At 40.2% G+C, this 16,624-nt stretch overlaps 1 protein-coding gene across 1 annotated transcript in view; it reads left to right on the forward strand.

The window, feature by feature from the left end:
* Positions 1-16,624, forward strand: part of LOC126176569 (proton channel OtopLc-like) — a 180,132-nt gene that overhangs the window by 68,135 nt on the left and 95,373 nt on the right. Inside the window, exon 7 of the mRNA XM_049923730.1 lies at positions 8,757-8,919. Coding sequence (XP_049779687.1) covers positions 8,757-8,919 — 163 coding nt within the window. The remainder of the gene's footprint in view (positions 1-8,756; positions 8,920-16,624) is intronic.

Here is a 16,624-nt window from a genome sequence, read left to right on the forward strand (position 1 = left end):
TATCTATTTATATATTATAAGATAACACTCCAGTAGGTATATAAAAACACATGAGTATTTGAATGGAACATTTGTGTCAAAATTTCAAAGCTGTTGATGAAGAACCTTCAGTATTACTGAGGCACATCATATTCTAGCATCTGTCCACATGTTATTAATCCTTGGATGGATACCATCTGTCATCTAAATTGGACTGTAAGATAGTGAGGGCAACACTAATAAAATCATAGCACTTCAACTTGCTCACCGAGGTCTAATGTGATATGTGTCAAATGCTTTAGCTGTGTTACAAAGTGTTTTTGTTACGGATTCCTACTATCCACATGCCTTCATTATCTTTCGTATTAGAACAGGCACTGTCATAGCCTTGGACAACACTTTCCAAAATTTGATTATGTTCTTATTTTCAAAGTGGCAGATCATTTTAAAAGTCTGTGAAAACATCAGAAGAAAAGTATTTGTTACAGTGTCACTAGTTCTACAATTTCAGAAGTATTTTTCTTGAGGACAGCATAGAACATACTATTTTAATATGAATTATGAAGCCCTGTAAGCTCTCATGATGCTCATTGTCCCATAGGAATGCACTTTCTTCCACTCACTCACAATAAAAAAAAAAAAAACTTGTTTTTATTACAATACTTGCAGGGCACAACCCCAAATCTAGATTCTCATTCACATATTTTCCCACTATTCACACAAAATTCAAAAATGCTTCAGGTTTATTAGAAGTTTCACAAGTTCTCTGTTCTTTGACTAGATCTTAAGATATTTTGCATGTATTGTGAGACTGCAACATAAATGAGGTTCAAACTACTCCTATATTTGCAATGTGTTCCAAACAACAGATCATTATCAGATATCACAAAGTCATTTATAACAGTGTATGTGGCAATATTAAAACTGTGCCCTTAAATAGCATAAAATTCATGCTACCTCACTTCTGTCAAGAAGTAACAATTTCCAACAATAAAATCTATTCATCACTGTTAATGTGTATGTAGAGTGCCTCCATACAAATTACTGGGACCCAACTTTATATGCACAGCAAAGATTAACAGTGACTGGCAGAGTTTATTATTAATTATTTATAATTTTTGTATTGACAATTCTATCTAAAACTAATCAGATATTCAATATTAGGTATGATAATACGTGGAAATATTGTCCTGTGTCTGAATGGCTGCAATGTTCAAAGAGAACTGTGCTTTTCTTCAGTTATACCATTCTACAGTGATTATCCACGATAAACACACTAACCAAGAAAAGAGATATGCACTGGCCTCTGTAGTATAAAACTGATGATATATGGCAGAGATAGAGAGACAGTAGGGGAGGGGAGGATGCTCAAATGGTAGAGGGAGAGATAGAGTGGTGGGAGAAGGCTGTACATGATTTGGATGGGGAAGGAGTGGTGTAGACAAAAGAGAGAAGGGAAAAGGTAAGGTGACGCAGTGGGAAACAGATTAGTGGAGGCTTAGGCCAGAGGGATTGTGAGAGCACAGGGAATGCTGCTAGAGATATAATTTCCACATATATACACTCCTGGAAATTGAAATAAGAACACCGTGAATTCATTGTCCCAGGAAGGGGAAACTTTATTGACACATTCCTGGGGTCAGATACATCACATGATCACACTGACAGAACCACAGGCACATAGACACAGGCAACAGAGCATGCACAATGTCGGCACTAGTACAGTGTATATCCACCTTTCACAGCAATGCAGGCTGCTATTCTCCCATGGAGACGATCGTAGAGATGCTGGATGTAGTCCTGTGGAACGGCTTGCCATGCCATTTCCACCTGGCGCCTCAGTTGGACCAGCGTTCGTGCTGGACGTGCAGACCGCGTGAGACGACGCTTCATCCAGTCCCAAACATGCTCAATGGGGGACAGATCCGGAGATCTTGCTGGCCAGGGTAGTTGACTTATACCTTCTAGAGCACGTTGGGTGGCACGGGATACATGCGGACGTGCATTGTCCTGTTGGAACAGCAAGTTCCCTTGCCGGTCTAGGAATGGTAGAACGATGGGTTCGATGACGGTTTGGATGTACCGTGCACTATTCAGTGTCCCCTCGACGATCACCAGTGGTGTACGGCCAGTGTAGGAGATCGCTCCCCACACCATGATGCCGGGTGTTGGCCCTGTGTGCCTCGGTCGTGTGCAGTCCTGATTGTGGTGCTCACCTGCATGGCTCCAAACACGCATACGACCATCATTGGCACCAAGGCAGAAGCGACTCTCGTCTCTGAAGACGACACATCTCCATTCGTCCCTCCATTCACGCCTGTCGCGACACCACTGGAGGCGGGCTGCATGATGTTGGGGCGTGAGCGGAAGACGGCCTAACGGTGTGCGGGACCGTAGCCCAGCTTCATGGAGACGGTTGTGAATGGTCCTCGCCGATACCCCATGAGCAACAGTGTCCCTAATTTGCTGGGAAGTGGCGGTGTGGTCCCCTACGGCACTGCGTAGGATCCTACGGTCTTGGCGTGCATCAGTGCGTCGCTGCGGTCCGGTCCCAGGTCGACGGGCATGTGCACCTTCCGCCGACCACTGGCGACAACATCGATGTACTGTGGAGACCTCACGCCCCACGTGTTGAGCAATTCGGCGGTACGTCCACCGGCCTCCCGCATGCCCACTATACGCCCTCGCTCAAAGTCCGTCAACTGCACATACGGTTCACGTCCACGCTGTCGCGGCATGCTACCAGTGTTAAAGACTGCGATGGAGCTCCGTATGCCACGGAAAACTGGCTGACATTGACGGCGGCGGTGCACAAATGCTGCGCAGCTAGCGCCATTCGACGGCCAACACCGTGGTTCCTGGTGTGTCCGCTGTGCCGTGCGTGTGATCATTGCTTGTACAGCCCTCTCGCAGTGTCCGGAGCAAGTATGGTGGGTCTGACACACCGGTGTCAATGTGTTCTTTTTTCCATTTCCAGGAGTGTAGTTCAAAGAAACTAGAGCTGGAAAGAAGAATCTGAATGGCTCACATAGTGAAACAACTATTGAAGCCATTTGCATTGTGGTATGCAGCATGTTTGGCAAGTGGGTGATCAAGTTTGCAGTTTGCCACTGTTTGGTGGTGACCATTCAAGTGAGTAGACAGTTGGTTACTTGTTATGCCCACATAAAATGCTGTACAGTAATTTCAGTGTTACTGAAATATAACATGAATGCTTTCACATGTGGCCTTGCCTCTTGCAAAATAGGAAATGACAGTGGCTGGACTGCAGGGGAGGAGTCAGAAGATAATTGGTGGGTACACAGGAGAGGTCTTACATCTAGTTTGATGACAAGGGAATGACCCATGGAGTCCCTGATTGGGAGCAGGATCTGAACAGGCATGGACAAGGATATTCTGTAGATGGGATGGGTGGCAGAACATGATGTTGGAGTCTATGGGTAGGATATCCCTCATCTCAGGATTTGACGAGAGTTAGTTGAAGCCCTGGTGAAGGATGTGGGAGAACTTTTCCCCCTGGCCTTGAATAGCTCGACCACAGTCCACTCAGTGACATTTTCTGCCATATAAAAGGCACGATGGACCAGAAGTCAACTGTCTACTTGCATGAATGGTCACTTCCAGACTGTGGCAAACCACAAACTTGACCATCTGTGTGCCGAACATGCTGCGCACCACAACACTAATGACTTCAACAGCTGCTTCACTATGTGAGCCATCTAAGCACTTCCAGAAGCAGTTTATCTGAAGTATACAGATAGGAATTGTTTCTCCAGCAGATCCTGCACTCTAACAATGCTCCTGGCCTAAGCCACCACTGATCTGCTTTCTGCTGCCACATCTTACCTTATTCCTTCTCTCTTCTGTTCACAGCAGTGTTTCCCCATCCAGATCAGGTACTGCCATCTCTCACCACTTTGTCTCAACTCACCCCCCCTCCCTCACCCAACATGCAGGCATTCTCTCGCTGTCTCTCTCTCCCCATCTCCCTCCCACACTCACTCTCCTCCCCTTCCTCTCTCTCTCTCTCTCTCTCTCTCTCTCTCTCTCTCTCTCTCTCTCTCTCCCTCCCTCCCCCCTTTTCTACCCCTCTCCCTTTCTCTCTTCCCTCCCTGTCTCCCACCTCAAATCCATCTTCCTCTCCTTGCCTCCCCTACATTTACCCCCCTTTCCCTGCTCTCTCCCTCACCTTCTCCTTTCTTCTTGTGCATCCACTGAGTCATCTGTGGAAAGACCTCCCTCACCCTATCCCCTCCTCGCCTTGTATCTTCTTTCCCACCCATATTTGGCAATTTTCTCATGAAGAGGAACAGCAGCATGAGGGCAAGCATTGTCATGTAGAAGTTTGACACCATCAGCATTAATGTTGTGGCATTTGTCATGAAGGGCACTATGCAACTTAACCAAAGTTTTAATGTAGGCTGCAGCATTCACAGTGGTTCTGTGTTCAGCTAAGTCCACCACTAACACATGATGCATGTCCCAGAATATTGCCACAAGCACTTTCCTAGCAGACTGAGTAACTCTGAATTTTTTCGCACTGAGGAACCAACATGTTTCCAGTCTGCAGAGGCCTTTTTGGTCTTGAGGGTACAGTGGTATACCCATGACTCATCACCAGTGACGATTCCTTTCAGAAAGTCATGCCCTCCTGCAGCTTAATGCATTATGTGATCCAAGCTTGTCACCACTTGCTAGCCCTTTTGGTTTTCTGTCAGGTTTTTAGGCACCCAGCAAGCAATATCTCTACAAAATTTCAATGTCATGAACAATATTGTACACTGCAACGTAAGAAGTGTTGAACTGCTGTGATAAGGTTCATAGTTGCACATGCCAGTTGTTCAAAATTGCCGCCTCAATGGCTCCAACATTCTGTGAGGCTGCAGCTGTTACTGGTGAAATGCTAAGGTTCACATGGCCTTCTTGGAAGAAGGACATTGCTACAGTCCATACAGTTGTCCCCATACACACCATGCGTGTCCCTGTGAATTTCAATCAGTTTATGTCCTTTGGCCCACAGATATCGAACTATGCTTTGCTGCTCTACACAGGTTGATGACTGTAAAATGTGTCACATGTTTGTTTCATAGTTCAGGCTTCTCTCACTAGAGCTGCACATGAAAACAAAATACCATCTGTAGTGCAAACTTCAAACTATGTCATCATGAAATTTCAATATTCCTGCTGCAATACCAGAGGAGACAAGAAATTTTGTGCCTTACTTTCCAATCCCCCCCCCCCCCAAAAAAAAGAGCACCCAGAAGACATGGTTAGATGTCAATGTAACTTCATGTACTTTCACACCACCAGCAGATATGTAAATGATTAGAACTGCAGTTGTCTGTGACAGGTAGAATAACCATCAGAATGAATTAGTGTTGTTTGTGCATATTGATGTTACCAGGCCTGCTGGGGAATATAGGGAGTGTGAACAGTATCAGGTGTTGAGTGATCATTGTGAAGTACACAGAGATGTCGCATACTTATATGAAACAGTGTTATCAGGTCCTGACAGAGTTCGACAGGAACTTCATTATGGATCTCTATTCAGACAGAAGGTTGAATCATACTATATCCAGATTTTTGGGGCATCTAGATATGATAGTGGCCCATTGTTGGACTGCATTGAAACATGAGAGCAGGCATACTCACCATCAACATCCTGGTTGACCACATCTGGCCACTACAAAGGAAGACTGCCACACAGTGCTCCAAGCACATTGTAACCCTTTCACATTTATGCCTGCCATCCTCATGTGTTCCCTCTCATGCAACAGTATCATAGTGCCAATTTTCAGCAGGACAGTGCTCATCTAGAAATAGTAGTTGCATCTCTATAAACTGCTTGCATGTTGATGAGGTACTTCTGTGGTCAGGAAGGTCCTCAGATCTGTTCCTGATAGAACATGAGGGATCAGCTCGGATATCAACTCCTTCCCAGTGGCAGTATGTGGGATATCAAGGACCAGTTACTACAGTTGTGGCCAGCTTGCCTCAGGGGAGGTACAATTGTTTTATGGCACCCATCCCAACTGAATCAGTGCCGTGGCAGTTGCAGCATGTTACTGCTAAGTGGGCTCATACTGCGAAGTTCTTTGTAAATTTGACACAGTTTTGTAACGTCTGAAATAACATCACATATCCTTTCAAACTACGAAGTTTCATTTCATTTCTTCCTCCCCTTCTGGGTCTTCAATTTTTCTGTCAGGCAATGTATATTATGAAAGGAATATCTGATAACCAATACTTCAGATTTTTTGCCCACTGGTACACAGTTTTCTCCTCATGTCTAGACACTCCTGTTTAAAAGTTTTGGTCATAGTACAGCATCCCTCCCTGAGAATTTGGGTAGAATTAAAAAGATAAGCATAAATTATTTTTACATCTTATAACAAAATTTTGTGGTTCTTAATTTGGTTACTGTGACACTTTCTCATTAATTTTCATCAAAAATATTACATATGAAAAACATGCCTAAACTACTGAAACAAAATACTGTACCTAAATTGTTTGAAAAAAATCTGTGTCACATGTATTGTCAAGTGTACTAAACATTGTGTCCTAGCTTTCATAATATCAATATTTTTATTGATATTAGATTACATTTGTTGTATAGTGAATCTCATGTAGAGGAGTGTTTGGGATACAGAAAGAAGTGAAGGACATATATTTTGATTATTTTCTTCATGTAGTGTACCATGCATTTTATTTACGGGAAATAAAATTAAGAGATTTAATGTTATTGTTTTACAATGTAACTGTTAATTGCAATAGCATCTAAACAACTAATATTAAGAGATTTTGATGACATACTCATTATCCACAAGGTAATGTGGCAAGTTGTTGAAAAAAAAATACCTGATTAATTTCCATGCTACTCTTAATTCACAAAGTTTTTGTAACAGTTGACTTTGTTCCTTATATTATGTTCATTCTTTTTGATGTATTATTGTAGCTAACCTGTAAATAGAAGAGTACTGGATCTATACCAAATATAGAAATAACAAAAATGTTATGTTAGTAGTACTTACCTAATACAAGTACTGAACTTGTTGTTAAATCTTTTACACGGTGTATGTACAGTGACAAATAAGAGTTTGGTAATGATGTGAATTCAAAGGGTATTATTGTGTGAAGAGCAATGATCTTTTACAAAATCTGTATAATTAATAGTGAAAACTGACGTGGGTGAAGTTAATTGATAATATAAGCAAAAACTTTCCAGTGAACGTGAATCTGCAAATGAATCATTCGTGAGATAATTGTGAATGTGTGGTTATGAGCCATTACTGCCTTCAGCAAGAAATATTGTCTTATTTACTACAAAAGTATTAGAAATTTAACCTCCTGATTAAGTTCACATCTAATTATAAATTTAATGTTACACATGCTATTCATGCACCATCATATCAATAATGTTTGTCACTGAAGGTGTAGTTGAGGATCACAGGTGGTCTTCTCACACAGCCACATATAAAAAACAAATAAAAAAAATCAAGTGATGGATGAGGGTATCTTCACTTTGCTGTGGAATCTTCAGAGATTGCTGGAGAATATGACCCTGGTGCAATGCTAGGGAGTGTTGTACATGTATGATGGGGAACATTTTGCTTCTGATGTAACCACCTATATTGTCCAAGAGGAATAGGAGGAGAGTGCCTGTCCTTGGTCTCCAAGATTACCTGACTTCAATCCTCTGAATTTTTCTGTTTGGGGTCATCTCAAAAGTGAAGTTTACATTACTCCTGTTGATAAATTGAAGAACTGGAATTGCAATCTGTGCAGTCTTGTCAACATTTACAATATGATCCAGAGATCTGTGAAAGAATTCATAACTCAGCTGCTGAGAAGAGACCATTTTGCATTGAAATGTGAGAACAACATGTAAAACGAATCTTTTAATAGGTGTGAGTGTACAGTGAGTTGTAAGGTGTAATACGCTGAAGCACTGTTATATTTCTTAATAATGTCATCAAAAAGTTATATTTCAGCTAAGTTTATATTAATCAGAGCAGTATTTCACACTCAGTGGTAGTTCATAACCACACATTTGCAGTTATCTCACAAATGGCTCATTTGTGGACCAATGTTTACGGAAACATTTTTACTTCTATTACAGTATATTTTTACTCATGTTAGTTTTTGTTTACTGTATTCATTATGAATAAAACATGAAATATCTAGAAAGGTTACATACATAGTCGCATTACAAGACACGAGGATGATGTCCCCTTAGGAAGAAAAAAATAGCTCACTTCAATATGAGCTATTGCTTCAGAATGGCACAATAGTCAGAATCATGAATGTAAATGAAAGAATGTGAACACAAGTAAACAGAAAATAATTAAATATTGTAGTGTTTATGAATTCATTCAGATATGCTGAGAAGTATTTCCAAGTGGAAAGCTGAACTGAGTTATTTAAGTATCTTGTCAATAGTATGATTTCATGTCTGGCACACAATCTGATTTCTAATATGTCTCATATGTGCAACCTGATAAGTAAAGATATTACAAACTTATCATTTATCAAGGACTCTGTTATGACTTCATGTGAAACTATGCACTGAAATAGGAAATATTAAAGTAATGATAAACTATTTTATTTGGACACTGTGGATTTAAAGTTTTGATCAAAATACTTGTGTGCTTAAGGAAATTCATCACAACATATTGCACTGCTCGACAGATCATTTTGAAGACTCAGACAGATAACTTGTTTGTGGCAAAATTTTTAATCACTAAGTTTGATGCAAACTCAAGACGTCTGTTTTTCAGATACCGCCTCACAAAGACGAACCATTAGTGCTTCAAGTAGTCGACAAGATCTGTTGCCTAGGTCAGCAAGCCGTCAATCGAATGATTCGGCATTTCTTGGATCCTTAGTATCAACTACAGATCTTGCACCAACTGAGCAACGGGAGAAGATTAGGTCCTTCTGGTAAAAACAACTTTTATATATTTTCCTGGTAGTGTGGCACCTAAGCTAGGAACTCTAGAGATAAATGAACACTTCCCAACTCTGTGCTGTAACTACATATATCAAAAAAAAGTTTTGCATCACCTCGGTTTTGAGAGTTCCAGGACCTGTATAGAAAACTGGAATAGACATCAACATAAACGTCATTTCCGCCCTTTTTATTGCTCATGAAAACCACACATTGCATGTTGTACCACCATACAGCGAGACCTTCAGAGGTGGTGGTCCAGATTTCTGTACACACTAATACCTCTAATACTCAGTAGCACATCCTCTTGCATTGATGCATGCCTGTATTCGTCGTAGCATACTATCTACAAGTTCATCAAGGCACTGTTGGTCCACATTGTCCCACTCCTCAATGGCGATTCGGCATAGATCCCTCAGAGTGGTTGGTGGGTCACCTCATCCATAAACAGCTCTTTTCAATCTATCCCAGGCATGTTCATTAGGGTTCATGTCTGGAGAACATGCTGGCCACTCTAGTCGAGTGATATCATTATCCTGAAGGAAGTCATTCACAACATGTGCATGATGGAGATGCAAATTGTCATCCATGAAGACAAATGCCTCGCCAATATGCTGCTGATATAGTTGGCCTATTGGTCGGAGGACGGCATTCACGTATCGTACAGCCGTTACCGTGCCTTCCATGATCACCAGCGGTGTACGTCGGTCCCATATAATGCCATCCCAAAACAGCAGGGAACCTCCACCTTGCTGCACGAGTTGTACAGTGTGTCTAAGGTGTTCAGCTTGACCGAGTTGGCTCCAGACATGTCTCCGATGATTGTCTCGTTGAAGGCATATGCGACACTCATCGGTGAAGAGAATGTGATGCCAATTCTGAGTGGTTCATTCAGCATGTTGTTGGGTCCATCTGTACCTTGCTGCATGGTGTCATGGTTGCGAATATGGATCTCACCATGGATGTCGGGAGTGACGTTGCGCATCATGCAGCCTGTTGTGCACAGTTGGAGTAGTAACACGACTTCCTGTGGCTGCACAAAAAGCATTATTCAATGTGGTGGCATTGCTGTCAGGGTTCCTCTGAGCTATAATCCACAGGTAGCAGTCATCCACTGTGGTAGTAGCACTTGGGTGGCCTGAGCACAAGGCATATCATCAACAGTTCCTGTCTCTCTGTATCTCCTCCATGTCTGAACAACATCGCTTTGTTTCACTCCGATATGCCTGGACACTTCCCTTGTTGAGAGCCCTTCCTGGCACAAAATAACAATGCGGACATGATCGAACCATGGTATTGACTGTCTAGGCATGGTTGAACTGCAGACAACACGAGCCGTCTACCTCCTTCCTGGTGGAATGACTGGAACTGATCGGCTGTCAGACCCCCTCCGTCCAATAGGCACTGCTCATGCATGGTTGTTTACATCTTTTGGCAAGTTTAGTGACATCTCTGAACAGTCAAAGGGACTGTGTCTGTTATACAAAATCCACAGTCAACATCTACCTTCAGGAGTTCTGGGAACCAGGGTATGCAAAACTTTTTTTGATGTGTGTAGAACCTTCAACTGCCTGAATAATATCCACTTGTCTGAACACATTTGTTACTATGTCTCCTATGAAGATACATACCAATATTAGAGGGTTCATCTCAAGTGTACATAAACCTTTAGATAAGCTGCTCACTGTGTTTTGCATTCATATTCCCAATGTCATAAAAATTACGCTTTCTTTCACATGAGCCACATAATGTCCTTAACCTTTCAGTAGGAAGAGATATTTATTAAGCACAATGCAAAGATTTGTCATCATAGGGCAATGCTGGTGTACTTGCATAAATGTGAAATGTTCTTAAGTAAAGAATTATATACAGCATGTATCCATTAAAGTATAAGACTTCATTTAGCTCTATGAACTGCAAAATGTTGATGTATCGCAGACTCATCCAGTCAACACAAATAATAAATAATCATGTTTCTTCTTTTGCTGGTGCCATAATTACTATACAAAGTACTGGCACTTTTATATATTTTAAGTGTTCAGTCATAAGAGAAAGTAGTAGTGGGTCCAAAATGTAAATCCATGATATAGACCTTGCCTGTAGTAATTTGTTTCCAGCCAGGAGAATAGTACCAATTTTATCAGATGTCTAGTGCATTGATAAATGCCATGTTCAATGGACTGAACCACCTGGAATCTGGTTAATGACTGACTCAGAATCTTATTTTTGGAAATGTGCTCCAGCATTCTTTTTACATTATCTTTCTCTGAACTTCACAGAAGGAAGTTAACAATGAAGCTTATCAATAATTATTAATATCTGCATACATAAATTTCTTACAGAGATGTCTAGGAATGACATATGTCAGTGTGTATAGAAAAACACATCCTTATTTTGATTCATAGAATGCATTACTGAGTTATTAGTCATTACCACCAAAATAATCATCAGCCCTTTCATATTCTCTGCCACATATATTATAGCAGGGGATTTTGATGGAGTGCTGTTTGGGATGAGGGTTTGTGCAGACATGGGCTTATTTTATAAAAGCATTTATTAACAATATATGTATATTCACACTAACACACTGACATCAGTAGCATGTTAGGCACTTAATAAGTAATCAACAACATTCTGCCTGGAATTAATTAGCATGTAGAAAAGGGCATAACACAATAATAAAATAAATAAAAAAACTTCCTAGGCAATACAGCACATATGCAAATCAAATGTGATTCAGTCTCTATGACACTCAAGCAGGCACCAAACAAAAACAATAGAATAGAAAGTGCCATACTCACACTCTCTACACATAGTATGTTACAATCAGGCAGTCATATAAACACTGTACAACAAGTGAATAAAACCACAACAGGATCTACATCTACTACCAAGGATCTTCACCAGCAACTTACCACTTCTATGTACAACATTGCTACTCTGCAGACAATAAGAGCAACATAAAATTCAGAAAACTTGGAGCTGTGTTCATCAGCATTATCATAAACACAATACAAAAGTCTCTAGTACAATGATAGAACAAACCCTCCATGTGAAGGTAAGAAACAATACAAAAGGCACACTCTTGGACCTTCATGACCATGGCATGTAATATTGGAATTTGAAACAAATACTTTGTATCCAAAACATGTATCTAGACACTGGCTGTCTTCCTGTACACAATGCCCGCCATACAATAATGTCAATCTGACAACTTGTGAGCTACCCAACAACCACTGTGAGCCACTAAAGCACACTCCTAGAGCTCTGTGTATTACAGCAATAACCAAAAACATTCTTCTTTGTATCCAGTTGTGGTTGCCATCTCATCTGGCCATTGAGAAAAGACATGTCTGCCCTCCAGATAGATGATGTCCATGACATAACAGGTTGATCATTCCTTGCATTGATCATTGATTGTACAAGCTGCCTAGCTCTGTGGCACACCATGTTCCAGTTGAACTTTTGTCTTGGAAACCAATCAGTTGCTCTCCATTCTGCTCTTTCACTAGAGACTGGTCCCCAGTGACCCAGAGTGTGTCATCCAAAATCTGGCAGACTCTCACCCCCAGTGGATGGAAGTTCAAAAGTGCCACTTCACAAAGCATAATTTAAAATCTCCTACTCCCCTTCCCCTCCCCCCCCCCCCCACCTCCAAAACTCTTGTCTTCTCTCTCACTACATGGCAGAAGGATTATAACTAGCATATAACCATAACAAAACTTTAAAAATGAGGTAACAAACCACCCTGTATTTCCTTGCCATTGCAAAATCTTTCATTAAAAATGTGATCAGAGTCACAAAATGGACAGTTTCATAGGATCCCTTAAAGCATGGTAACAGTTATCCCATCAGCTCCTCCCCTGCTATACTCATTTTGCCAAAATTTCTGAGGTACACACGATATCCAACTGTAAATGAAATGGGACATCTTACCTGGTAGTAACTCTCAGAACTCTGCTCACAAATGGCCAATATATTTTTCCGGTCTCTCTACCACCTCTCCCAGACCTCCTTTGGAGATATTTTATTGGGCAATAGTTCTTCAACAGACCACTGGTAGCCATTGGGGGTTGGCCCTAAAAGTAAATATTAGTCTTACTGGAGCCTCCTTGTTTGGCTTATGCTTAGCCATACTAAATGTGTAGATTAATATTCCAAGGTCTCAGCCCAAAATATGTGGTCTTAATGATGATCTGCAATTAAGGCAGTCTGCAGATTACAGGTAACTCTCTCTATAAACAATGGGTTTCGGTAGAATGGTGTGCTTGTTGAATGTTTAATTCCCAGTTGGAAACCAAACTCCTTGAAGGCTCTGGAGGTAAAAGCAATGCAGGTGCTAAAACTTGACAGGGATGAAGGTACCAAAAAGTCACTTCAACCAGTACATTGCTGTTTGTATTGTCACAGTCGTTTTAGGAAACAACCAGGAGAACCTTGAAAAAGCTTCTATGAGTATCAGAGCATACTTGTTTCCTGACTACAGCCTTGGAAATGGACCTTCAAAATTGATATGCAACTTTTCCATCTGCCTTTCTACCAGTTTCAATGCCAACAAACCTCATTTCATATCATGTAGAATTTTCATGTCTTACACACCTCCACCATTGTCCTGATCCCCATTCCTTTCTACATAAATTCCTCCCAAGTTTTGATACATAGTTTGTAGATTACCAAATGTCTATCCACTGATGACTGGTGATAATGAGCAAATAACTTAGGTACTACTTCTGTAAACACCACAATTCCAAGCCAATTGCAGCCATGGCTATTAAATAGATTATACCATTTTAAGTGTATGTGGCCTGGGCACTACCACTTTTTATATTCTCTGCTTAATAGCTCTTCAGGCTTCATCATCTTCCTCATGTTTGGCAGTCCCTTTAAATAGTGTCAGTAAGCCACCCAATATTGGACTTACTCCCTTGCAGTTTATTACCCTGTTCATCTCCACTTACCTCATTCTCTTCCAAATCTCCTTGAGACATGTGACTCAAACAGTGCGCTGTGACATTATCTGTCTGTAGGGTGCCAACACCCAACTAAGAGCCTGATTGTCAGTATCTAACTGAACGAATTTTTGGTCTAGGTAGAACCTGAATTTCTCCAATGCAAACAAAATTGCCCAAGCCTCAAGCTCATAAACCAAGTATTTTTCTCCAAGGGACAGTCCTCTTTAGGCGTACAAGACTGCCCATCTCCCCTCTGGATATTCCTGAAGCAGCAAGCCACTACTAACACCATGGATGCATTTGTTTGAACAATAAATCCTTTATTGAAAGGAGAAGACCTCCAGCTAGACACTCCTTCAATCTCTCAAATACAGCTTGTTGAGACTCACTTGACTCAAATTTACAACCTTTTTTATGTCATTCTTTCAATGGCCTAGCCATTTGTGTGAAATTTGTAACAGACTTCCTAAAAAAAAATTAATCTTGGTCACGAACATTGCCATCCACTTGCCATTCCTTGGCAGGGACATTCCCTTAGTCCATTTGAGATCCACTATTACTTCTCCAATTGACAAAATATGTCCCAGAAATGACATTTCAGGAAATCCAACCTTTACCTACTTGGCCTTAATGGTCAGTCCCACCTTCCTAAGATGTTTGAGCACCTCTCATAAGTGTCCCATATGTTCCTCCCAGACCTGATTTAAAAAAATTCTTAAATTGTCCAGGTACTGATACACACACCTGATTTTAATATCAGAAAACAACATGTCTAACAGATGCGATAAAATGTCTGTCCGCAGTGGTGGGACCGAAGGGCACTCAACTAAATTCAAACAGCTTCCAATCCATAGCAAATGCTGTCATTTGCTTTGATCCCTTCTCTAACAGAATTGTATAATATGCCTCATTCAGATATGATGAAATTAACTCACAGTTGCTCATGAATCAACCAAAACATAAATACAAATATTTTAATGGTATGGACTGGAAGACCACCTTCGTACTAAATTCCTTATAATTTACTACCAGTCTGGATTTGTCTGATGGGCTTTGCACAAGAAACTTGGGCACTGAACACAGCTTTCAGAAGGGAAAATGACCCCTTGCTGTAAAATCTCTTCTGCTAATTCCTTTAACTCTTTCATGCAGGGCAGTGACAGCCATTATGGTGGTTGTCTGACTGGTACCATATGACTCAACTCAGTGTGATATTTGATGTAGTTGGTAAGTCTCATTGTATCAGTCAGTGCATCACCAAATTCTCTACATAATTGGTTTAATTGTTCCCTCTGGCTTGGTAGTAAATTATCAAGTTGCGATACATCATCTCCACCTTCCCGTAGGCAGCTTATGGAGATCCAAAATTTAGGTAAAATGAGAACGTCTTCTTCCTATAAAAGTGATCAAGGTATGGATACCCATAAAAAACTACCATAAAATGGGGTTTATAGAAACAGTGGGGTGAATGGAAACAAGACTTCCAAAAAGGTTCTGTGGTATCATGTCAGAAGACAAATGGGAATATCATTAGAGGGTCTGTATGTCTAGGTTGGTAGTAAACTAACCTAACAGGGCAATTATGAATTTCAAATTTGACAACTCTTTCGATTGATGTTTAATTCTCTCTATGACAAACATTGGATGTATTGCTGAATTTGCTAATTTGGAACTTTATTTGTAAGTAACAAATGTAAATTATATTGTTTTAATGTAAGTTCAGTTTTAAAGTGTACTTTAATCTGACTTCGGTTTAGGCTAATTGGAAATGTAGGGTTGTGTTTTTGGGATTTGTGGGGTGAATAGAAACAGCATTAGTCAGTGTTTTATCACAAGAAGACAAAGAATTTATGAGAAATGAACCACCTGGTACTGTTCTCAACCAAGAAGATTATGCTGTGATTAAAGTATAAGGAAAGTCATATTTTAAACAAGGAGATGTTATTTGAAAACTTTTAGTTACTTCTGGGGGTGAGACTCATATGTTTAAATACATCATTTTTAAACATGATGCCAGTGACTTAATGTGTTAACAAGCAAACCAAGGTCATCAATTAATGTTATGGTATAGCAATTAGAAATATAATGATTTTTATTTGGAAAACAGAATATAAGAAGCCACAATTCATGCAATATTTTTAATATTCGTGTGAACAAAACATTTCTGGAACCAAGTAAATTTTGTTTATTATTCTCCTGGAGCCAAATAGATTTTGAGATGCCCCTATTCACCTGAAAGACCACTAAATAGAAAAATTAATAAGCTTGCTGTTTCTATTCACCCACATCTGCAGCGAGAATAGAAACACCAAGTTTTCATTTCTTTATGTCACAAAAGCATGAGCTAGGTCCAAAATCTAGTTACAAGTTTAAAGATAGGCACATGCTCTATAATCCCATATAATTTTGATTCTCATTTTTCTTTTTAACATTATCAGTTTTGAAAGTGAGGGTTGTTTCTATTCACCCTATTTTTTGGTAATGCTTACCAGCATATATGTAGCACAATAAAGATAACACTTAACCCTCAAGTGGACATGTCATTTTTCATAACATGAACGGGTGTGCAATGTACGTGAATACATAAAAGAATAGCTGTCTTTATGTTACCAAGGTAAACATGTAAGAGCAAAATCAAAGTTTAATCTTAATTTAATTAAAAAGCAATAAAACAAACTTACATAACACAAACTAAAGCACTGTTTAATTAAAAATAATGAAATAAACTTTCATTACATCATTCTGT

Source organism: Schistocerca cancellata, chromosome 3 (assembly GCF_023864275.1).
Source record: "Schistocerca cancellata isolate TAMUIC-IGC-003103 chromosome 3, iqSchCanc2.1, whole genome shotgun sequence".
In the NCBI taxonomy this organism is placed as follows: domain Eukaryota; kingdom Metazoa; phylum Arthropoda; class Insecta; order Orthoptera; family Acrididae; genus Schistocerca; species Schistocerca cancellata.